The sequence below is a fragment of the Papio anubis genome, chromosome 8 (assembly GCF_008728515.1).
Source record: "Papio anubis isolate 15944 chromosome 8, Panubis1.0, whole genome shotgun sequence".
Taxonomy (NCBI): domain Eukaryota; kingdom Metazoa; phylum Chordata; class Mammalia; order Primates; family Cercopithecidae; genus Papio; species Papio anubis.
Window position 1 is genome coordinate 81,626,973 of NC_044983.1, and position 23,909 is coordinate 81,650,881.

The 23,909-nt window shown below is 39.7% G+C and overlaps 1 protein-coding gene across 2 annotated transcripts in view; it reads left to right on the forward strand.

Moving 5' to 3' along the window:
* Positions 1-3,771: 3,771 nt before the first annotated feature.
* Positions 3,772-23,909, forward strand: part of ATP6V0D2 (ATPase H+ transporting V0 subunit d2) — a 40,028-nt gene continuing 19,890 nt past the window's right edge. Inside the window, exon 1 of one of the 2 annotated variants that reach the window (XM_031669654.1) lies at positions 3,772-4,217. In XM_031669654.1, the coding sequence (XP_031525514.1) occupies positions 3,982-4,217 (236 nt within the window). In that variant the 5' untranslated portion in view covers positions 3,772-3,981. The remainder of the gene's footprint in view (positions 4,218-23,909) is intronic. The other variant, XM_031669655.1, reaches the window with a different exon arrangement.

Sequence of the window (23,909 nt, forward strand, 5' to 3'; positions counted from 1 at the left end):
AAATCTGAAATGCCAAAATGAAGGCCAAATAAGGCATGGCAACAAAGTAGAATTGTTTTAAATTAATTAAATAGGTAATTGAGCAAATAAATTCTGCCATCAGATAAACAGCATTTCTGACACAAAATCTACTCCAGACACTGAGGAAGACTGCAAGAACCACATTGTCCCTAATTGCAGATCCACCCTCCCCCAGCTACCAGAGCAGTCAATTCATAGCCCGCAGTAGTGGCTTCCTGTTATCTCCGGATAAACATGGCATACCAAACCCTCCTTAGGACAGTCCTGCTTATTTCTTTGGCTTCAATTCTTACCTGCCCTTTGCTACCGCTCCTTTGAAATGGACACACAAAAATTGCATATATTTATCATATGCACCATGATGTTTTATTTTATTTTATATTTTTTGAGACAGTCTCTCATTCCTTTGCCCAGACTGGAGTGCAGTGGCGCAATCTCAGCCCACTGCAACTTCTGCCTCCCAGCTTCAAGCAATTCTCATGCCTCAGCCTCCTGAGTAGCTGGGATTACAGGCGCACACCACCACACCCAACTAATTTTTGTATTTTTAGTAGAGATGGGGTTTCACCATGTTGGCCAGGCTGATCTGGATGGAATTCCTGATCTCAAGTGATACACCCACCTCAGCCTCCCAAAGTGCTGAGATTACAAATGTGAGCCACACGCCCAGCCTACGTTGTTTTAATATATATATTAATTGTTGTATCAACCGAAATTAAGTCTGTTAAGGCAGAAATAGTTCAACAAAGGTTTATTGGAAGCCAAGTGTGAGGACCGATCAAGGAAGACACAGCAACAAAGCTGGGTGTGTCCCAGAGTCTGCTGTGAGTTGGAAGACTTTTAAGGGAAAGTTTAGAAGAACAGAGGAGGACTCTTCATACTACCGTTGTTCTTTTCATTGGAGGTCACAATATAGAGGTTGCAATCACTGGCTACAGATGATATACAGGCTACAATGTCTATATGCAAGACAATCAGTAAACTTCATGATGCAGAAACTAATCATCAAAATTTGATGATTCAGAAACAAATCAATGTCCTTTTCAGTGCCAGTAGGTTATGTATTAATCAGTACATCAACAATTTGAGGGACTCACCGTAAGATTCTTTACTCTGGGATAGGACAGGACAGGACAGGACAGGATAGGCATCGTAAGAACTCTGCCAGGCAGGTTAATTTGGAAGCCTGCCCAATGTGACCTATACGTTATCAATCAAGTGAATTAACATATATGTTAATTCACATACCAAATTTTGTGGGGAGAACACAATATCTACTATTTACATGATTTTAAAAATACAATACATTGCTATTTACTCTAGTCACCGTTTTGTACCATAGGTCTCTTGAAGTTATTCCTCTTGTCTAACTGAATCTAACTGAATTTTGTATCCTTTGACATCTTTCCGATCCCTCACCCTCTCACCTGTCTCCCACTGTCTGTTTTTTTTCTTTTTTTCTTTTTCTTTTCTTTCTTTCTTTCTTTTTAATGTAGAGACAGGATCTTGCTTTGTCACCCAGGCTAGAATACAGTGGCGTGATCATAGCTCACTGCAGCCTTGAGCCCCTGGGCTCAAGGAATCTTCCCACCTCTGCCTCCCAAAATGCTGGGATTACAGGCATAAGCCACCACTCCTGGCCCACTCCTCGCCCTTTGATGACCACTACTTTACTCTACTTCTCAGTTGTCACAAATGACAGGATTTCTTTCTTTCTGAAGGTTGAGCAGTATCCTATGGTATATTCATACCACCTTTCCTTTGTCCATTCATCCGTTGATGGGCACTTAGCTTGATTCTATGTCTTAGCTATCGTGAGCAATGTTGTAATGAATGTAGGAGTACAGATATCTCTTCAACATACTGATTTCGTTTCCTTTGGATATGTACCCGGTAGTATATATCCAAATAGCTAGATCATATGGGAGTTCTATTTTCAATTTATTTCTCTCCCACTTAATGCTTCAGCAACACTGAACTGCTTTGAGCTCCTTGCACACACCACACCTGTACTAAGTCATCGAATGCCTGCCCCTATTCTTATTCTTTCTCCCCTCTTCCTCCACTCTTAACATAGTGTTCTAAGGCTCATCTCCTTCGAGACACTTTCCTAGGCTTCTTGCTCCTATTGCTATGGATCTGGGTCTCATTTTCTATGTTCCCATAAATCAAGGACCTTATCTTTATCACTGAATTAACACATTGTTTGAATCATCTGTGGCTGCCTCCTCCTTTACCAAACAGTGAGTTTCCTTGGGAATGAGGAATATGTCTGGTTTATCTTTGGGTCTCCTGTAGTTGGCAGCATGTAATAGATGCTTAATAAATGTTTGAATGCAGATCCAATAAGCTCCATATGTGTGCTGGATGTTGCCAAGGACATTTTAGACACTCAGATATGCAATAACACTTACATGTTGGGTTCTGCACAAGCAGTCACAGATAAAATATATAACTAAGATAGTGTAACTGCCTTCTGGGTTAACATGCTTAAGAGTATATAATATCCTATAATAGATGTTATGCTAGAGGTTTTATCAAAGTACTTTCAAATTCAGATGAGTGAGAGTGAATAATTCTGCCTGAGATAAGTAAATCTTTACAGAGCAAGTGATAATCTAATTGAATTGGTTGGCAATAAAATAAAGTTTTAAGTGACTTTGAAGTCAGGTATACCTGGTTTTGAATCACAGCTTATCTACGTGAGATTTTTTAATTTTTTAATCTATGTGATCTTGAACAAGTTACTAACCTCTCTGAGCTTCAGTGTTCTTATCTGCACAAAGGCATAGAAATCATTTTTACCTCATAAAATTGCCTTGAGTATTAAATGAGATAATACAAGTTCAGTACAGTACCTAGTACCTAATAAGCACTCAATCACTGGCAACTATTATTTTAATGTTACAACCAGACCTTGAAGGGTAGATCATAATAAGCCAATCTGAAAAGGGGTGCGGGAAAAAAATTCTAGAGTGGGGTTGGGTCAGCATTGACTGAAGTATGGATGCTAGAAAACACAAGGTTTGTTCAGGAGGAATGACAATCAACAAAGCTGAAATTCAGTTCAATCCAATTACCTGGCAACCAAAATGGATGACATTTAACGGATGCATGGCATGGTCTGGTGGAAACGATGCTGGGTTATAAGAATAAGGGGACTAATCTCCTACTTCAGTCTCATTAGATAACTCCACCATTTAGTCCCACTGAGCTTCAATTTCTTCATCTGTAATAAAAGGATACTGAAACAGAGCAGCGATGACTGCCCATGCCACCTGCCCCCACACCCACGGTAGCTACTACTAATACATTTATCTTTTCCATCAAGCTGAGATGGAGCATTAGTATCTTCAACAGTTTCCCAGGTAGCTATTTCCAAATGACTAAAACCTGTTTGCTATCTGTGGATTAGGTGTTTGTTAGTTTTGTTTTTTTTTTTTTTTTTTTTTTTTTTTTTTCAGACCTTCTAAATAATACCAGACTTCTTAGGTAATTGAAATATTTTGTGAGGGCCAGGGACAGTGGTTCCTGCCTGTAATCCCAGCACTTTGGGAGGCTGAGGTGGACAGATCACTTGAGGTCAAGAGTTCAAGACCAGCCTGGCCAACATGGTGAAACCCTGTCTCTACTTTAAAAAATACAAAAATTAGCTGGGCATAGTGGCATGCGCCTGTGGTCCCAGCTACATGGGAGACTGAGGCAGGAGAATTGCAGAACCCAGGAGGCAGAGGTTACAGTGAGCTGAGCTCCCTCCACTGTACTCCTGCCTGGGCTACAGAGGGAGACTCCCTCTCAAAACAAAAGAAAAACACATTTTGTGGTGTGCTGGATTATCCATATTCACATTACATTTTCTGTTGCTTTAGAGATCAAGTTTAAATCATATTTAGACCTCATATTAAAATCTAATAAGATAATACATATGTATGTACCATAAAATTGTCATGAATTCAACTAATGTTGAAAAAGCTATTTGTGTATGCTCAAAATTTAACCCGAATTGGGTTTTATTTAATTTCAGACCTGAAAATTCATCTCCAGACTACTGACTATGGTAACTTTTTGGCTAATCAAACAAATCCTCTTACTGTTTCCAAAATTGACACCGAGATGAGGAAAAGACTATGTGGAGAATTTGAGTATTTCCGGAATCATTCCCTGGAGCCCCTTAGCACATTTCTCACCTATATGACGTAAGTGACGACAGAAAGCCCCAATAAGCCCCAATGTACTTGTGCGGATGACCCCTAAGAGTACTCGTGTGGATGACCCCTAACAGTTACGGGGTTGAGGGGTATTAAGCCAGAGTGAGACTTAAGACCTTTTCCATTGTTTGTAAGTTTAAATTCATTCAAATTTTAGCAACTGATCAGCTCACAAAGCCACATTTTTGCATTAGAAAATGGATTTCATTGATTTATAAACATGACTGTATCAGTGGTGGTAGCCTCCATCTAAAGGAATATTTTCAGTTTTCATTTAATAAAAAAAAAAAAAAAGTGTTGCCAGTGTTTAAGGTGTTAGTGATGAAGGTAAATGTTATGTGACATTTTTATATCACTTTTGAGGATGGGGTTGACAATATCTCACAGTATTCATAAGGTCACATATACCGCGGCTAATTCCCTTTGTAACAGTATAAGTAGCTGTTGTGAAAGTTATATGTGTTTTATTTTTATCCATCACCCACAGGTCCAATTGTGCAACACATGAGCTCCTCATTCTAAAAAATATCTAGTGTTAGGAGCGGTGGCTCACACCTGTAATCCCAGCATTTTGGGAGGCCAAGGCAGGTGGATCATGAGGTCAGGAGATCGAGACCAACCTGCCCAATATGGTGAAACCCTGTTTCTACTAAAAATACAAAAATTAGCCAGGTGTAGTGGCGCTCCTCTGTAGTCCCAGCTACTTGGGAGGCTGAGGCAGAATCGCTTGAAGCCGGGAGGTGGAGGTTGCAGTGAGCCGATATCGTGCTGCTGCACTCCAGCCAGGGCGACAGAGTGAGATTCTATCTCAAAAAAAAAAAAAAAATTGAACTCCCACATAATAGTAAACTGCACTTTTATGACACTAATTGATAAATCTTACTTAGTGCTGAAATGGACCATTTGAAATAGGTGTGTGCCTTTCCAGTTCTCCTAGCTGAAAAACAGAACAAAGACCCACAAATGGATGAGCTGTGTGTTATGCAGATAAAATTTAGATGTAAAGCACAAAGTTCTGAAGACTAGGTCCTAGCCCAGGTCTAGTGCCTGGCACTAAGGCATCAATATATTTGTGGAAAGAAAATATCAAAAAAAAAAAAAAAATGCTGGATAATACAAGCCAAAGATTAGTCAAAGGGGAACAAAAGAACAGGACTTCATGTCAAACACTGCTCAGTACTAGAAAAGGAAATTAGAGACATGTTGTATGAATAAAGGAAACTGGGCATTGGCTGTGTGAAGGCATGGCTTTGGGGGACAACCTAAGATTTTTAGAGGCAGATTCCAAGAAAATATCACAAGAGAAAGGCTGGAAAGGTAGAAGGCAGAGACTCCTTCTGAAAGAGCAGTTTCAGCATCTGTCTGGTTGAACGATAAAATGACAGTGTTGCCTCAAGGACCAGGGAATGAAAGAATCCGCTTATCTGACCAGGCAGATACTCCCTCTATCCTTCTATTCTTTCTTTGTCCTTCCATATCTCCATCATCCATTCTTTTTTTTTTTTTTTTCTTGAGACTGAGTCTCACTCCGTCGCTCAGGCTGGAGTACACTGGCGTGATCTTGACTCACTGCAACCTCTGCCTCCAGGGTTCAAGCGATTCTCCTGCCTCAACCTCAGTTTTGGCTGGAGTGGGTATGCCAAATGGGAAGGAGGCATGCAGGCACGTGCCACCATGCCCGGCTAATTTTGTATTTTTAGTAGAGACGGGGGTTTCACCATGTTGTCTGGGCTGGTCTCGAACTTCCAACCTCAGGTGATCCACCCGCCTCGGCCTTCCAAAGTGCTGGGATTACAGGTGTGAGCCATCATGCCCAGCCTCCATCATCCATTCTTCCACTTTACAAATAACAGTATCTCTGCCCTTGAGTCCTGCAAACAAGAGATTGGAACTAAGAATATCCAAATGTACTTGCTGAGCTGAACAGAGTTAAGTGGACCTTAATTTCTACACATGCCTTTAATTTCAGGGGAAAATATCAGTCAGCAAGATTTCTCACACTGTAGCAGATATTCCTTGGCATCTAAATACGGCAACCAGAAAATATTCCATGAAAACAGAACTGCATTCCTAGGCCTTTGGCACAAAGGAAAACCAATGCAAATTTCCTATTATTGACAGCAGGCAAGAGCAGAAGTAAAGGAATTCTCTTCTGTTTGGGATTTCACATCACATCATACAATCTGAAGATCAACTTTACTTAATGAATAATATCTTTAAGAAAAAAAGAAAAGTAATTAAGGGACATGATTACAATCTTTAAAGAGTTCAGAAAAGCATAAAATAAAAATATCACTCTGTGTCTACATGTCCCCTTCTTCCCCCACTCAGTTTCTCTCCCAAAAGTAACCACTTCTCAGTTTCTTATGTGTTATTCCAGAAAAATACTTACATGTATGTGTGTCTATTGCTACACACTGTCCCACGCATACATTTCGAATTTATACAAATGGAAACATATTCCTTCTGTACTTTTTTCCCACTTAATATTTCTTAGAAATATGCTTGTGAATGTCATTCTTTTTATTTTATTATTTATTTCTGTTTTTACAGACAGAGTCTCACTATATTGCCCAGGGTGGTCTTGAACTCCTGGGCTCAAGTCATCCTCTCACCTTGGCGTCCCAAACTGCTGGGATTATAGATGTCTGCCATGATGCCTGGAAAACATCATAATTTTTAAATAACTGCATAGAATTGACTATATGTGTCATGACTCCATTTACCAATCATCTATTGACAAGTAGCTAAATTATTTTTATTTTTTCCCATTACAAAAAATTTTGCAATTAGCTTATTTCTTCTGAGATTAGATGAGATCAGGTGCGTTCAGGGTGGTATGGCCGTAGACCAATTAGCTTATTTCCATGCAGGTCTTGAACTTATTTCTAAGCTCAGTTTTTAGCAGTGGAAGTGGTGAATCAAAGGAATGTGCATTTTCATATTTTAGTAAATATTTCTAAGTACTCAACAAAGGTAGCACCAGTTTGAATCCCCTAAAACAGCCTGTGAAAAGGCCTGTGTCCTTACACCATTATCGACATTGGATATTTTCTTTTTAACTTTTGTCAGTCCAATAGGTTAAAAAAAATAGTATCTCTTTGCTTCAATTTATATTTCTTCATGAGTGAAATGGATCATTTCATATTTATTATTTATGTGGATTTGATACATGACCTAATTGCCTATTTTTATTAGAGTTTTCAGCAGTTTTTGATGATGTATAACAGCTCTTTGTAAATTAAGAAAGTTTTAGCCCTCATAATATATGTTGCAAAACTATTTTCTTGGTATGATATAATGTAATTTTTATGTTTGTGGGGTGTTTTTTGCTGTGGAAACATTGAATGCTTTAAACTAGCTATACTCATCAATGTTTTTATTCATTGGCTTCTGGGTATTTTACTGTACCCTGTTTAGAAAGGCCTTCTCCACTCCAAATTCATGAATAAATTCACTTGTCTTTTCTTCTATTTATTTGTTGTTACAGATGTTGTTTCATTTTTTTACATTTAAAACTTTGGTCCATCTTAGAATTTATTTTCATGTAAAGAATTAGACTACATATCTAGCTGAAATTGTTTTTCCCAAATAGCTCTCCATTTCTATAAGTAAGTAAGTAGAAGAAATGACCATAGGTCAAGTAAGGAAGGAATTGTGGATATACCTGAGACATGGCGTTAGTGCCAATGTTTCTTGTTTGCCCCTCTCAGTCCTCCTATCAGCGCTAGGGGTTAGGATAATTCCTTCCATATTACTTACAGGCAAGACACAGATGCTGATGTTTTCAAAGAATTCACAAATTTCAAAGAATTCACAAAAGCTAGTCAGGGGTAGAGATTAGATATGAACTTACATAGGACTCAGTTCCGCGATTCTGGAAAGCCTTCCAGAAGGGCTGATGTTGCTGAGCCTGGAAACAGTGTAGAATTTGACAAACGGGAGAAGCCTCAGCATCCGGGGCTGAAACATGTAGATGGGAAGGTTGTTCCATGCGTGAGGAACAGTTCAGTTTTGGCTGGAGTGTGTGTGCCAAATGGGAAGGAGGAAGTGGGGAAAGGAGGCTGGAGATGCAAACTCCAGTCACGTTACGGAAAGTCTTTGATGCCAGGCTAAGGAAGTTGAGCTTTATCACATCATAGTGTTTCGTTTCTTTTCTTTCTTTCTTTCTCTTTCTTTCTTTCTTTCTTTCTCTTTCTTTCTTTCTTTCTTTCTTTCTTTCTTTCTTTCTTTCTTTCCTTCCTTCCTTCCTTCCCTCCACTCCTTTCTTTCTTTCTTTCTTTCTTTCCTTTCCTTTCTTTCTTTCCTTCCCCTCCTTCCTTCCTTCCTTCCCTTCCTTCCTTCCTTCCTTCCTTCCCTTCCTTCCTCCCTCCCTCCCTTTCTTTCTTTCTCTCCTCTCCTTCTTTCTTTCTTTCTTTCTTTCTTTCTTTTTCTTTCTTTCTCTCTCTCTCTCTCTCTCTCTCTCTCTTTCTTTCTTTCTTTCTTTCTTTCTTTCTTTCTTTCTTTCCTCTCTCTCTCTCTCCCTCCCTCTCTCTTTTGAGACGGAGTTTCACTCTTGTTGCCCAGGCTGGAGTGCAGTGGCGTGATCTTGGCTCACTGCAACCTCCGCCTCCCGGGTTCAAGTGATTCTCGTGCCTCAGCCTCCGGAGTAGTTGGGATTACAGGGGCACGCCACCACGCCCAGCTAAATTTTGTATATAGATATATATTTATTTATTTATTTTTAGTAGAGATGGGGTTTCCCCATGTTGGTCAGGCTGGTCTTCAACTCCTGACCTCAAGTGATCTACCGGCCTCAGCCTTTCAAAGTGCTGAGATTGCAGGCGTGAGCCACCGCACCCGTTCGCAGAGTATTTTTCAAGGTTGTGTGTGTATGTGGTGTATTTTGTTGGTATCTGCAAGTCCCTTCCTAAAAAGTAAAAACCTTAAGGAGAAACCCAAAATGTAAAAGGGACGAAAGAAGATGCCGGGATTGCTCACAGAACATTTTCCTCCTCCCAGTGATGGTTGGGAGGAAGTAGAAAGTGCTTAGGCTTTCGGTTGAGTCAGATCCAAATTCATGTCTAATCTTCAATAGCTGCAGTGAGAGAGGCTCTGCAAGCAGTGGTGCCTCCTGCAAAAATGCCTGGCATGGATAATTACGGAAAACAGTAAAGATTCCTGAGCTGAGGGACAAAATGGTCCTAGTTGTGTGGAAGGAAAAATAATAATCAACATACTAGACAACATTTACAGAACATTACTATATGCCGGGGACTTTATTGGGTTGGAAAGCTAAGTGCTTTACAAACATTCTCTCATTTAACCCTCCTGACAAGTCTTACTCAATTCTTACCATCACCATTCTAAGGATGAGGAACCTAGAACTTAAGTGCAATAATTTGCCCTGATCACAGATCTAACAACGAGTGGTGGCGTCGTGGTTTGAAATAACTGTTAGCAGTAGGCTTCATTAAATTATTTTGCTCAGATTTTCATTGAGTTCAGAAAATCTGACCATGACAGTGACAGAGGGCAGCCCAATTTTATCTGAGTCAGAAATCTCCCAGCGTTTGTACTTTGGGGTTGGGAAACAAATCTCATATAAAGGAAATGTGCCCAGAATACACTGGGAAATGCTCTAGTTCTAAAAACAGCTGTGAGTCCTTTGATCAAAGGTTCCTCTCATTGATGATCCCACAGATTTTTTGTTTCCTAATCACAGGATCTTTTTTCTTTTCTCTTTTGAAATGGAGTCTCGCGCTGTCACCCAGGCTGGAGTGCAGTGGTGCGACCTCGGCTCACTGCAACCTCTGCCTCCCAGGTTCAAGCAATTCTCCTGCCTCAGCCTCCTAAGTAGCAGGGATTACAGGTGCACACCACCACACCTGGCTAATTTTTGTATTTTTAGTAGAGATGGGGTTTCACCATGTTAGCCAGGCTGGTCTCGAACTCCTGATCTCAGGTGATCTACGCCCCTCGGTCTCCCAAAGTGCTGGGATTACAGGCATGAGCCACCATGCCTGGCCCTAATCATAGACTCTTAGACATGGAAGGAAACTTAGCATTCATTAATTAAGCAAATGTCCTTATTTCACAACAAATTACTGTGTTAAAATATACTGTTTCTAAAGCAAAAATAATTACTTGAAATTTTTAACATTTCTAGTTAAAAGCCGTATTTTTTTTAATGGTTTACAAAAATACAGATAGTCACAAAGCCCAGGGTAGAATGTTAATGCAAAATTAAAATTGGAAAGGTGGTTTTGGTAGTATTAGCATTGTTACTAAAGGATATATTTTAATGTATCTACTCTTCCTATTGGCTATACATGCTTTGAATTAGTGCTTTTAGTATCTCTGTCTAGACTCGCTATTACTTAATGGGCATTGAATATTTGTTGAATCAATATAGAATTCTGCATTCAGCAGTACGTTACACAGAGCTAGAAAAATATATCCAGAGAACTCAGCAGTTTATATTTTATATAGCAGTTGAGAATTGGTTTTTTATTGACCATTATGTTAGGGGTAAAACTGGATGTCATGCCTGCAGATATATTTTGTGAGGCCAGCTCAGTGTTTTAGAAAATAACTTTTAAAAAATACACTTTGAGCCAGGCACAGTAGCTCATGTCTGTAATCCCAGCACTTTGGGAGGCCAAGACAGAAGGATCACTTGGGGCCAGGAGTTTCAAAAGCCTGGCAAACATAGTGAGACCCTGTCTCTACAAGAGAAAAAATTAAAAATTAACCCAGTGTGGTGGTGCATACCTGCAGTCCCAGTTACTGGGGAGTCTGAGGCAGGAGGATTGCTTGAGTCTAGGAGATTGAGACTGCAGAGCCATGATCATGCCACTGTACCTCAGCTTGACAGAGTAAGACCCTGTCTCCAAACAAAACAAAACAAAAACAAAACAAAAACAAAAGCAAACATACAAAAAACACTTTGAAGTCAGGTGTGGTGGCTTGCACCTGTAATACCAGTTTCTCAGGAGGCTGAGGCAGGAGGATCACTTAAATGCAGGAGTTTGATTCACCAGCCTGGGCAACAGAGCAAGACCCTGTCTCTTTAAATAAATGAATAAATAAATAAATAAATAAATAAATAAATAAACCATTTTGTCAAGGCTGCGTTCTTCCATTAGCCACAGTCTCCAACACTCCTGTATTTAAGCTACTTATCAGACCCCTGAACATATTTACCGTGACCTAGATGTTTTACCTTCACCTCTACACAAGAACCCTGCAAAGCGGGTATTTATATCTCCACTTTTAAAATTATGGAAATGAAGGGTCAATGAATTAATGCATTTTTCAAAGTCACAAAGGCAAGAGACATGAAAGGATTCCATTCCAGGTCTATCAGTCTAGCAAGCTAATGATCTTGCCACTGTCCAGATAGTTTATAATAAGGCAAGCAAATCAGAAATATCTGTGGGTCTTCAAAAACCACTTATATTCTTGACCCCTTCTTCAGGAGATTCTGATCTAATTGGCCTTGGAGTGGGGCCCATCTATATTTTGGAAGGCACCCAGGTTGTACTGAGGTGCACCTCTGATTAAAAATGTGTCACCAGGGTGCCCCAGCTTGATTACTTGGAGGTGACTTTCGCAAATACTTTCATGAGCTTCTCTTGACAGTTACCTATACAGATAGCATTATCTCCCTGTCGGAAACTAGATAGCACCAAAGCCTAGGTCTTCTGAATCTCCATCCATGATCTGTCCCATCATGTCATGTAATGTCTTGTGACTTGCAACCCTGGCAGCATTCAGCTGCTCTCTGTGGAGCTTAGAGATTTATTACAATAAGAAACGGTAATGGCTGGACACGGTGGCTCATGCCTGTAATCCCAGTACTCTGGGAGGCCGAGGTGGGTAGATCACTTGAGGGAGTTTGAGACCAGCCTAGCCAATATGATGAAACTCTGTCTCTGCTAAAAATACAAAAATTAGCCAGGTGTGGTGGCACACACCTGTAGTCCTAGCTACTTAGTAGGCTGAGGCATGAGAATTGCTTGAACCTGGGAGGTGGAGGTTGCAGTGAGCTGAGATCATGCCACTGCACTCCAGCCTGGGTGACAGAGCAAGGCTCCACCATTTCAGGAAAAAGAAGAGGAAGAAGAAGAACAACAACAAGAAGGAGGAGGAGGAGGGGGAGAAAGAAAGAAAGAAAGAAAGAAAGAAAGAAAGAAAGAAAGAAAGAAAGAAAGAAAGAAAGAAAGAGAGAGAGAGAGAGAGAGAGAGGAAGGAAGGAAGGAAGGAAGGAAAGAAGGAAGGAAGGAAGGAAGGAAGGAAGGAAGGAAGGAGAAAGAGAAAGAAAGAGAAAGAAAGGAGAGAGAAAGAAGAAAGAAAGAAAGAAAGAAAAAGAGAGAGAGAAAGAAGAAGGAAGGAGAGAAAGAAAAGAAAGAAAGAAAGAAAGAAAGAAAGAAAGAAAGAAAGAAAGAAAGGAAGGAAGGAAGGAAGGAAGGAAGGAAGGAAGGAAGGAAGGAAGGAAGGAAGGAAGGAAGGAGAGAAAGGGTATACAAATGGTGGAAAGGTATCCCACAGTTCTGAAACCCTTTCTCTTATCTCTCTTCCAGTATGTCTTCCAAAGTCAAGGGTCTCTCTAGCACCCATGAAATTCCATCAAATGAAGTAACTTCCTGTCCTATTAGGAAATGCCCAAGACAACATTATACAAATGATTAAATCAATTTTAATAGAGACAGTCTAAATTTAAGTTGGAATAATAAATATAATCTTAAGCATTGCACATTTTATGAGATATAATTACTGTACATGTGAAACTTATTTTGAAAATCTGGAATGGATATTTTTAAATACTTAATAGCAGGAAGATCTGCTGGAGGGTTTGTATACTATAATTATACACAGTTGTGTGAAACAAAGGAATGAATCCAATAACATTTTAATGAAGAGACCATTTAATATAGGCCTTGGTTGTTTTATTTTTCTTCCTTCCTATCCAACATTTTCCATCAGCATTTCAACTTCTCATCTCTTTTAAAACTAGACATTTTTAAAAAATAATCTCTCAAGCATTCGAAGTATCCCACCTCGGAGGCTGTAAAATTTCTGAATAGAGGATGACCAAGGAAATATCATCTTCGGTACTTAAACAGTAATGAGTAATCCTAGGTTAAAGTCCTAATTCTCAGATTACTGAGAATCTGAGGTTAAGGACCACACACTGAAGAAATCTTTAAAGATTCATTCCCAACGGCTAATCAAAGTTTTAAAATATCCCAATGACACATAATAAACCATCTACAGCCTTTGTGGTGTGCTGTAAATTAGGGTACTGAACACCTTAGTTTACCCAAAGTGTTTTCCAGGACTCAGAACTTGTAGTGTTGATGCCAGGAAAGTCCTTGGAAAACCAGATGACTTGATCACTCTATCACCAGAGAGTCAAAAAACGAATAACATAACTCTAGCTCAGTAAGAGCTTACATTCTAATGCAGCAAGCAAGTCCACAAATGGTGTAAAAGTAAGACAGAATTAAGCCATAGCTATAACAGAAGCTTGAACATTCAATGAGAAGAACCTAGAGGACTGAAACAACGAATTTTGACTTTAAACGATTTTGTAGAGAAAGTAGAATGTTGGCCATTGTTTAAAATTGGCATAGATTGAAAGAATAAGTGAGGCATGAAAGGATTTTGTGTTTGGAGATGACACGGCAACTCAAATGTTGCTGGAACCTAGACATGAATAGGGAGAATAGATACTTGAACAAGAGAGTAAAGAGTTTGACCCGGTGAGGGGCTTTGCTGCTAAGTCTCTGAAGGCTTTCAGAAAGTGCTATCAATTACATGCTTCTTGTGTGCTGCAGACGATACCCCCTCACTTAATGGTCACCACCCTGTAAGGGGAGAAGTATTCTCCCCCTGGGTGGCCATGTGATAGAGCGGTTGAACACTTCCTCTACCTCTGGCTGTGTGGCCAAAGGCGGTTTGACATCTAAGCATTAATTTCTCATCTAGCCAATGGGAGAGTACCTGTTCTTAGGATTACTGTGCACGTAGTACTTGTTCAATAACTGGTGATTGTTATTATTATGCTGATTTCCTGGGGCATATTTAAAAATAAAGTGTCCAAGTCCTTGTAGCTGGTAAGTAAAGAGCCTAAGAGGTGATATCAAGTCACTCCAAATAGCATTCCAAAAGTGATCATTTTTTTCTTTTTTGCTTATTTGCATGTTTTTACTTTTTAACTCCTCCTGCTTTGCAAAGTGAGGGGGCTGATCTGATGTATATCTTAGGAAAATAATTTTGTTAGTATTATGAAAGATGCGTGGAGGGGACGGAACTCAAAGCAGAGAAACAATAGAGGAAGCTATTTTAAAAGCTTAGATTGGAACTTTGAAGGGTAGAGACAGGAAGGCGGGGAATATGATTAGATTCATTTGAGAGAGAGACTTAACAGGATTTAGTATCTTGATTTATGAGGCATGAGGGAAAGCAGACAATAATTCCTGGGAATTCTAAGTTAAGGAAAGAAAGGATTTGCAAGTCAGATAAGTGGATTTTATTTTTAGTTCTTACCAAAGAGACTAGGAAGACCATTGTAAATTAGAGGAAATTAGAGGAGTAAATAAATCACCCTAAATCTCACCATCAATTGACATATCCCTATACTCTTTTTCTATACATGTTTAAAGAACTAACATCATCACTTTAATTTTGAATCTCGGTTTTTCTCTGTATATTATCGGCATTTTCCCTACATCTTTAGATGAGTATATAGCCTTCCATCTGGTCATGAACACAGATGTGTTGAGTTTTGTGTCTTTCTTTCCTCAAATTCTGCATAGTATTTAATTTGTTGAATTCTAACTTCAACAATCAAATTTCCAATAATATGGAATTGGCTTTTTGACACCACCATGCCCTTGTGATCCTGGGTCTCTGGTTGGAAAAGTTCTTCTGTGGTCTTATAGATTGCACTGTCTTAAAGGCTTTGCACTCAGAGATTCAATGGGAATAGTGAAAGGGGAGCAAGTGCAGGGCAAACATGTCCCTACTATAGTTGCTGATAAGACCTTCTGTGTTTAAAACTCTCAAGCATTTTGTGAACTGAAAAACACTGGCGCTATTCTGCCAAAGCTATACTTGGTCTCTCTGAAATTGAATGATATCCATTTAATCAGCATAACAGTAAGTGGCTATGAGTAAAGGCTTATGCGAGACTCTAAGATTAGAAATGAATTGAATATAGACTTTGTTCATTAACCAATGGAAGAGTTACTTAAGGTGCAGTTTCTAAGACCATGCTTTTAAAAATTATGATTTACTAGGTTCTGGAATGCAGTCAATAAATTTGCTCTTCTAAAAGCTCTCCAGGTGACCCTGATACAGGTGGGAAATTCTTATAACCAGTAGGTAGACTCTCAACTGGGTCTACAATATACCAACTGTAGGATCTCAATAAAAGTCCCTTAGTCACTCAAAGCCTTGGTTTCCTCATCTGTAGTACAGGGATCATAATTATGTACAATATAGAGTTGTGAGTTTAATTTAAAAACAGAACCAGCTACATATTTTGTGAGGCCCGGTGCAAAATATAGAGCTCCTTGTTTAAAATATGTTCAATGATTTCAAGAGAACAGCAGCAGAGAATTAAACCAAGCATGGAGTCCTGTGTGACTACACAGATCACAATCCCCTGAAACCGACTGATTGAAAAAATGTATGCTTACACAGTACATAAATATACCCATACATCCATACACATGCTCAACAAATGTAGCTAATTTTATTTGTGATTTGAGTATAATGTTCACCTGTGTGAGTGAGAAAAGGTGGCATGAGGGAGGTGATGCCCAAGCTCAGGCTCGAAAGGCTAAGCGTTTGTAGGTAGACATGGCTGGAGAGAGGCAAACAGCAGAGAGAACAGAAAACACAGGCCCCACCACTACTGTTGTTGGGTTGCTTATGCCACATGTCAGCAAAAGTAGTGTCTGAAGTTGAGGATGTTAAGGTAATGGATGTGAAAGAGCTTAGGATGCCATCGCTACAACAGTTCTGAGTGGGATACAAATCAGGATCAAGGTGGGCATAGTCTTTGTCTTGTGCTTGGGCAACTGTCTGGCAAGGCATCAATCAACCACCAGGGGGCGATACTGATCCCAGTAACCTGTTTTCCAAAATACTACTCCTTTTAGTTTAAGAGATTTGAAACTGTTCCATAACTTTCATTTTCTATTGTCCTAGTTTTATTTTATCTTGTTTATTTTTTAACTGAAAATAATCACGTGTGTTTAAAAAAACGAGAGGTTTTTTTTACTAAATTGTATTTTGTGCTCACTACACAAGTTAGTACCTTTATAATCACTTTCCTGTATTAAATTTAATCAATTTTCACAGCAACCCTATGGAGTGGTACTAATATTGTTGGCTTTTTAGAAATAAGGAAACGGATTGAGTAAAGACTATACTTCAGAATTCATGTCACAGAGTCCAGAGGTAACCACTCAAAACTTTCATACATATCTTTCTAAACTTTTTCTTTGTGAAAAATGTTTTTTTATATATGCATGTAATTATATGTAAACACAAATATAAATATACACAGTTGGGCTTATTGTTTGTTTTAGAACAGTGAGATCATATATGTATTGTCTACAATTTGTCCTTTTAAAATGTAATCTATTATAATTTTTTGCATAAATATATACAGATATATTTTATTTAATACATTTTTAATTTATGTATTATTTACTTAATTAAATTAATTTATTTATTTGTTTTTCTGAGACAGAGTCTCACTCTGTCACCCAGGCTAGAGTGCAGGTGTGCGATCTTGGTTCACTGCAACCTCCACCTCCTGAGTTTTAGTGATTCTCCTGCTTCAGCCTCCTGAGTAGCTCGGATTACAGGCACACACCACCATGCCCAGCTAATTTTTGTATTTTTAGTAGAGACTGGGTTTTGCCATGTTGGCAAGACTGGTCTCGAACTCCTGACCTCAAGTGATCTGCCTGCCTCAGCCTCCCAAAGAGCTGGGATTATAGGCATGAGCCACCATGCTCAATCTATATATATGTATATGTATATAGTATAAAGTTCAGGTGTACATGTGCAGGATGTGCAGGTTTGTTACTTAAGTAAATGTGTGCCTTGGTGGTTTGCTGCACAGATCACCCCATCACGTAGGTATTAAGCCCAGCATCCATTAGCTATTCTTCCTGATGCTCTCCCACTCCCACTCCCCCACAGTTATTTATTCTCTGTAAATAACTATGTTTGAAATGAACGTGTAAAATGACTTACTCAAGAACATACAGCTCTACAGTGGCAGAATTAGTACTGGAATCCAAGCCTTATGTCACACTAAATACGTAATAAATATTTGTGAATGAATGAGCTAACTATTCCTTATGTTCATCACTGCTACTGCCAATGTATATAGAAAATTAATTTCACCCCAGGATAAATATAAATACAGAAATCTAGAAAGAAAAAAGGTATCACCTCTAGCTGGAGACATTTTAAAAGCTTCAGGAAGAATATGATACTTGAATATGGCCTTAAAGGATGGGGAAGATTTTAACTTTTAACAATTGGTAAGGAAGGGAAATTATACATCTAGATAAGAGTAGGAACCAAGACATTAATCTAGAAAAGGACAAGTTAAGTTTGAGGAATTTTTAATCTAAACAGTTGGGTTAGACCAAGATTGTAGAGAATCTTAAATACTGAAGAGGTTTCTTAAAATTCCAGAGCCACCAAGGGCTTGGGAAATGCAAAGTGATCAGCATTCTTGTTCTAAAATATGCTATTATGGCAATGCTGACGTCTAAGTAATTTTTCAGTTTTTTTTTTTTTCTATAAGGAAAAACAAGTGTGACAGCAAAATTGTTTGCTTTTTCAAATTATTTTAATTTTCACTTCCTCTATTTAAAATAGGGAAGCTTCAGAGAAGGAAGAAATGTTACCAAAAATGTCAAATTTTAAGAGACAGAAGAATGTTTATGGGGATATTCTAAATTCAGCTGACTAGCAAATCATGCAATATGACAGGGTTGCCCCATGTAAGCATATGTGGTTAGTGCTGGATTGAACAAATCCACGGTATAACAAAAATGTTTACCAATGTAATCAAGGAAAACTTTCATTTGAAAATTCATATACTGAAAAATTGTGAAATATATTTGGTGTATTTTTATAAATTATTTAATTCCTCAATGAAACTCCTAAATGAAAGATGCCTTTCTCACACACACCCCGGTCCTTTCCATGAACAATGACTCCTGAAATGCTTTTTTTTCTTTTTTTTTAATTGAGACAGGGTCTCATTCTGTCACCCAGGCTACAGTGCAGTGGTGTGATCATGGCTCACTGCAACCTCAGCCTCCTGAGTAGCTGAAACTACAGGCGCGCAGCAGCACGCCCAGCTAATTTCTGTATTTTTGGTAGAGAGGGGGGTTTGCCATGTTGGCCAGGCTGGTCTCAAACTCCTGAGCTCAAGCGATCCTCCTGCCTTGGCTTTCCAAAGAGATAAAATTACACGAATGAGCCACAGTTCCCAGCCTGAACATGCATTTTATGTCCCTACCCCCGTACATTTTCTATGTATAATTGTTACCTAGCCAACATCTCACAGAGTTCTGGTCAACTAAAACAAAATGGTTGTCATTAAGAATTTGATTACATGTTGCAGATGAAGGATGTGGATGGGGCCTTCTAGGTAGAAAGGAAACCTGTAGCAATCAAGGCCTGATACAAGGATGTGGCTTTCTGGGCCAGGCACGGTGGCTCATTCCTATAATCTCAGCACTTTGGAAGGCCATGGTGGAAGGATCACTTGAGCCTAGCAATTAGAGGTTGTGGTGAGCTATGATTGTGCCACTTGGGTTTGGATGACAGAGAAAGACCCTGCCTGTAAAAAAATAAAATAAGGCCAGGCAGTGGCTCACGCCTGTAATCCCAGCACTTTGGGAGGCTGAGGTGGGTGAAGACCAGTCTGGCCAAGGTGAAACCCTCATTTCTACGAAAAAAACAAAAAATTAGCTGGGTATGGTGGTGGGTGCCTGTAATCCCAGCTACTCAGGAGGCTGAGGCAGGAGAATCACTTGAACCCATGAGGTGGAGGTTGCAGTGAGCCAAGATCACGCCATTGCACTCCTGCTTGGGCAACAAGAGTGAAACTCCAACTCAAAACAAACAAACAAACAATAAAAGGGATGTGGCTTCTGTGATCAAGTCAAAGATTAGTCACAATGTGTGTAGACAGTGAAGCTGTTGTCATCACCAAGTTAAATGTTCCATCAGGTCCAAAGGACGAAGTTCAGACTGAGTCTTAAGGTGCCTCCAACTAGCAAAGGGGGTCAGGTGTCTTTATATGAACGCTGTTACCAGTTTTGACAAACAGCTGGCAAGCATTGTTTTGAGATTAGTGGTTACATTTCCAAAGAGGTAACATTGAACTTTTTGAAGTTCAGATAACTTAAAGAAAACATCATATAAAATAATGACCACACAAAGACAGCTCTGGGGTTACAAGACACAAAACAAGATGGTAACAGGTTTTTTGTGGGTTTTTTTTTGTTTTTTTTTTTTTGTTTTTGGTTTTTGGTTTTTTTCAGACGGAGCCTATATCTGTCGCCCAGACTGGAGTGCAGTGGTGTGATCTCGACTCACTGCAACCTCCGCCTCCCGGGTTCACTCCATTCTCCTGCCGAGTAGCTGGGACTACAGGCGCCTGCCACAACGCCAAGCTAATTTTTTGTGTTTTTGGTAGAGATGGGGTTTCACCGGGTAAGCCAGGATGGTCTCGATCTCCTGATCTCGTGATCCGCCTGCCTCGGCCTCCCAAAGTGCTGGGAATACAGGCGTGAGCCACTGCGCCCGGCCGGTAACAGGTTTTATGAAATACGTATAAATCAGACTTGAGGGCTAGTATCTCAACACTATTGAGTAATACGATTTATGATCTTTTTTGGTGTCCCAGCCTTCCAAATGACTGTACCACTCAGCTTCTTGTCTTCACACCACAGCTGACATGATAATCTCTTATTATCTAAGAGCAACAGGTAAATTTAGAGAGATCTCTCTTAGCTAAAACTAAATCCAAAACCATGGAGATGAAGAAAGCTCAGGCTTACCTCAACTAAACTTTTCTCAGATGTTTTACATTCAAGATGATGTGGTTTATAATTTCCTGCAAAGTCCACTTTACAGGAAAATATCTTCTTCTAACAGTGTATGTCCTCCTTTATCCAAGGCACTCTACAAGTGCTTTCATATGTAAGCCTGATACCAACCATTCCATGTTGAATAAATATTTTAATTTCAAAACTGAAGAAATGGAACTTTTAGGGTTTTTAAGTTGCAGAGCTGGGCTTAAATCAGGTTTAGCTGTTTCAAAGCCTACGCTCCTTCTATTGTGACAATTTATTTATGATTTGCAAACTGCTTTCCTATATGTAATTTGATTTAGTTTGCAGTGACCCTGTGAAGACAGTAGTTGTCTACCTCTTCTCACCCTGTGATGCCAAGTTTGTTGAAAAGAATAATCTGGTCAGGCATGGTGGCTCACGCCTGTAATCCCAGTACTTTGGTAGGCTGAGGTGGAAGGATTGCCTGAGCCCAGCAGTTTGAGACCAGCCTAGGCAACACAGGGAGACCCTGTCTCTATAAAAAAGGGAAAAAAAAAAAAAAAAAAAGGCCAGGTGCGTGTCTCACGCCTGTAATCCCTGCACTTTGGGCGGCCAAGACCTGCGGATCACCTGAGGTCAGGAATTCGCGGCCAGCCTGGCCATCATGGTGAAACCCCGTCTCTACTAAAAATACAAAAATTAGCTGGGCGTGGTCGTGCATGCCTGTAGTCCCAGCTACTCAGGAGGCTGAGGCAGGAGAACTGCTTGAACCTGGGAGGTGGAGATTGCAGTAAGCCGAGATGGCACCACTGCACTCCAGCCTGGGCAACAGAGTGAGACTCTGCCTCAGAAAAAAAAAAAAAAAAAAGGAAAAAATTGACCAGGCATGATGGTGCATGCCTGTAGCTGCAGTTACTCTGGAGACTGAGGTGGGAGGATTGCTTGATCCCAGGAGGTCGAGGCTGCAGTGATCTGTGACTGTACCTCAGCACTCCAGCCTGGGTCACAAAGAGAGACCCTGTTTCAAAAAAGAAAAGAAAATAATAATCTATACTTCCCTATTTTCTCACTTATTTCCTCATTCCACTTCAGTCTTATTTCCTTCCCCATCAAGTCACCAAAAGCCATTCTAACAGCTAAGTCCAATGGATATTTTTTCAGCTCTTTCCTAATTCACCATGTCATTTACCATTGTTGATGTCCTTGTCTCATTCTGTGACAACTCTTTGTGCTCCTTTTTTTTTTTTTTACCATTTTCACTCTTTCTCCTTCTTCCTTGCAAAAATCTCCTTCCTATCCCTTAAAAACCAAGGAAATAATACAATATGGACTTTAATTAATAACAATATGTTAATATTGATTCATGAATTATAACTAATGTGCCAAACTATTTTAAGACGTTAATAAGAAGAAACTGGGTATGGGGTATACGGAAACTCTCTGTACCATAATCCCAATTTTTTCCGTGAATCTAAACTTATTCTAAAAATTAAGTTATGTTAAAAATAATTTTACAAAACCGAGGTTTTCTAGTCTCAGGGTGTGCAATGCTTAAGAGACAGGAAAAACAAAACAACAAATGAGCTAAAAAGGAAAAGAAAATGACAGGCCTGGGAGATAGGGCAATCATAAGACAAGTGATCACAGAATTCAAGTTCCAGGAATGAGAAGGAAGGTGTCCTGGAGGGGTGTTTACACTCATCAAATACCATTGCAAATCCCGGCAGACGCAGCCTGAAAAGCACTCTCTCCCCAGAGTGAAGCCCACCTTCTTGCTGGTACTTGAGAGGAAGAATAATATGCCCAGCTGCCTGCCTCTGTCCTCCTCCCCATGTGCCCTAGGGGGAAGCTTCGGAGCATTTCTGCTGGCATAATGACCCCTCACCCCAGTTTTTCCCCTTTCGATTCTGTTCTCAAGGTCTGGGTTTATCGCCGTCTCTGCTCACTCTGACTCAGTACTCGTAAGTACATCAGAAATCTTAACTCTCCCCTTCTCTACCTCAGAGACCCTTTTGGATTTTATCTTAGAGACAAATAACAGTGTGGCTAGCAGTTCTTTGTTATATAATGTCCAACGTCCCTTCTGTCCCCTTAGATCAGTGATCACCATCCTTTAATCATATACCTCAATCATTAAAACACAAGACCAACATAATATGCTAACATACTTAATTATATATTATATGCATTTTTCTAATATATTATGTCCATTTTATATATATATATATATATTTATTTATTTATTTATTTTGTGTGGCAGGGGGACGAAGTCTCACTCTGTCACCAGGCTGGAGTGCAGTGGTGCAATCTCAGCTCACTGCAACCTCTGCCTCCTGGGTTCAAGCGATTCTCCTGCTTCAGCCTCCCAAGTAGCTGGAACTACAGGTGCACACTAACACGCCCAGCTAATTTTTGTATTTTTTAGTAGAGACAGAGTTTCACCATGTTGGTCAGGATGGTCTTGATCTCTTGACCTCGTGATCTGCCCGCCTCAGCCTCCCAAAATGCTGGGATTACAGGTGTGAGCCACCGCACCCAGTCATTTTTATTTATTTTATTTTTTGAGACGGAGTTTCGCTTTGTCACCCAGCCTGGAGTGCAGTGGTGCGATCTCAGCTCACTACAACCTCTGCCTCCCGGGTTCAAGCGATTCTCCTGCCTCAGCCTCCCAAGTAGCTGGGATTACTGGCACCTGTCACCATGCCTGGCTAATTTTTGTATTTTAAGTGGAGATGGGGTTTTACCATGTTGGCCAGGCTGGTCTCGAACTCCTGACCTCAGGTGATTTGCCTGCCTCGGCCTCCCAAAGTGCTGAGATTACAGGTGTGAGCCACTGCACCCAGTCTTATGTCCATTTAAAAACATATGCAAAAATTGAAATTTAAAAAAGAAAGAAATTAAAACCTATCTTAGTGAATAATTTTGAACATTCTATAGGACAGCAATCTTTCCTCTGTTGTACGTGTCCCCCTAGGTCTACAGGATGCTTTCCAAGGGTTATGGAGACAGGAGTGATTACAAGATGACCAGTTTCCAGATCCTGAGTGCCCATATGTATATGTACTAAAACTACCTAAGAGTACTTGAAGCCAGAACACTGTGCTGGGTTCCCATTATCACCTCCTTATCACAATTGTTCTTTTTCCACCATCCTTTTACACCATACTGTGATGTATAGCCCTGAGGTATAAAAAACTTCAGGGCACTAAACAAACCACAGGACTATTTGAAGTATTAGAGTGTTGTTTTTTTAATTGATACATAATCTTTTCTATATTTATGGGGTCCATGTGATGTTTTGGTACAGTTATAGAATGTGTAATGATCAGGTCGGGGTATTTGAAGAGTCTATTACTTTGAGTATTTGTCATTTCTGTGTTGGGAACCATCAGTCTATTTTGAAATATGTCATACATTGTTAACTATAGTCACTCTGCTCTACTGTCTATAGACTTATACCTTTTATCTAACTGTATATTTGTACCTCTTAATGTGCTTCTCCTCATCTCCCCCTCCCCACCACCCACCCTTTCTAGCCTCTATTATCTGTCATTCTATTGATTACCTTTATGAGATCAACTTTCTTTAGTTC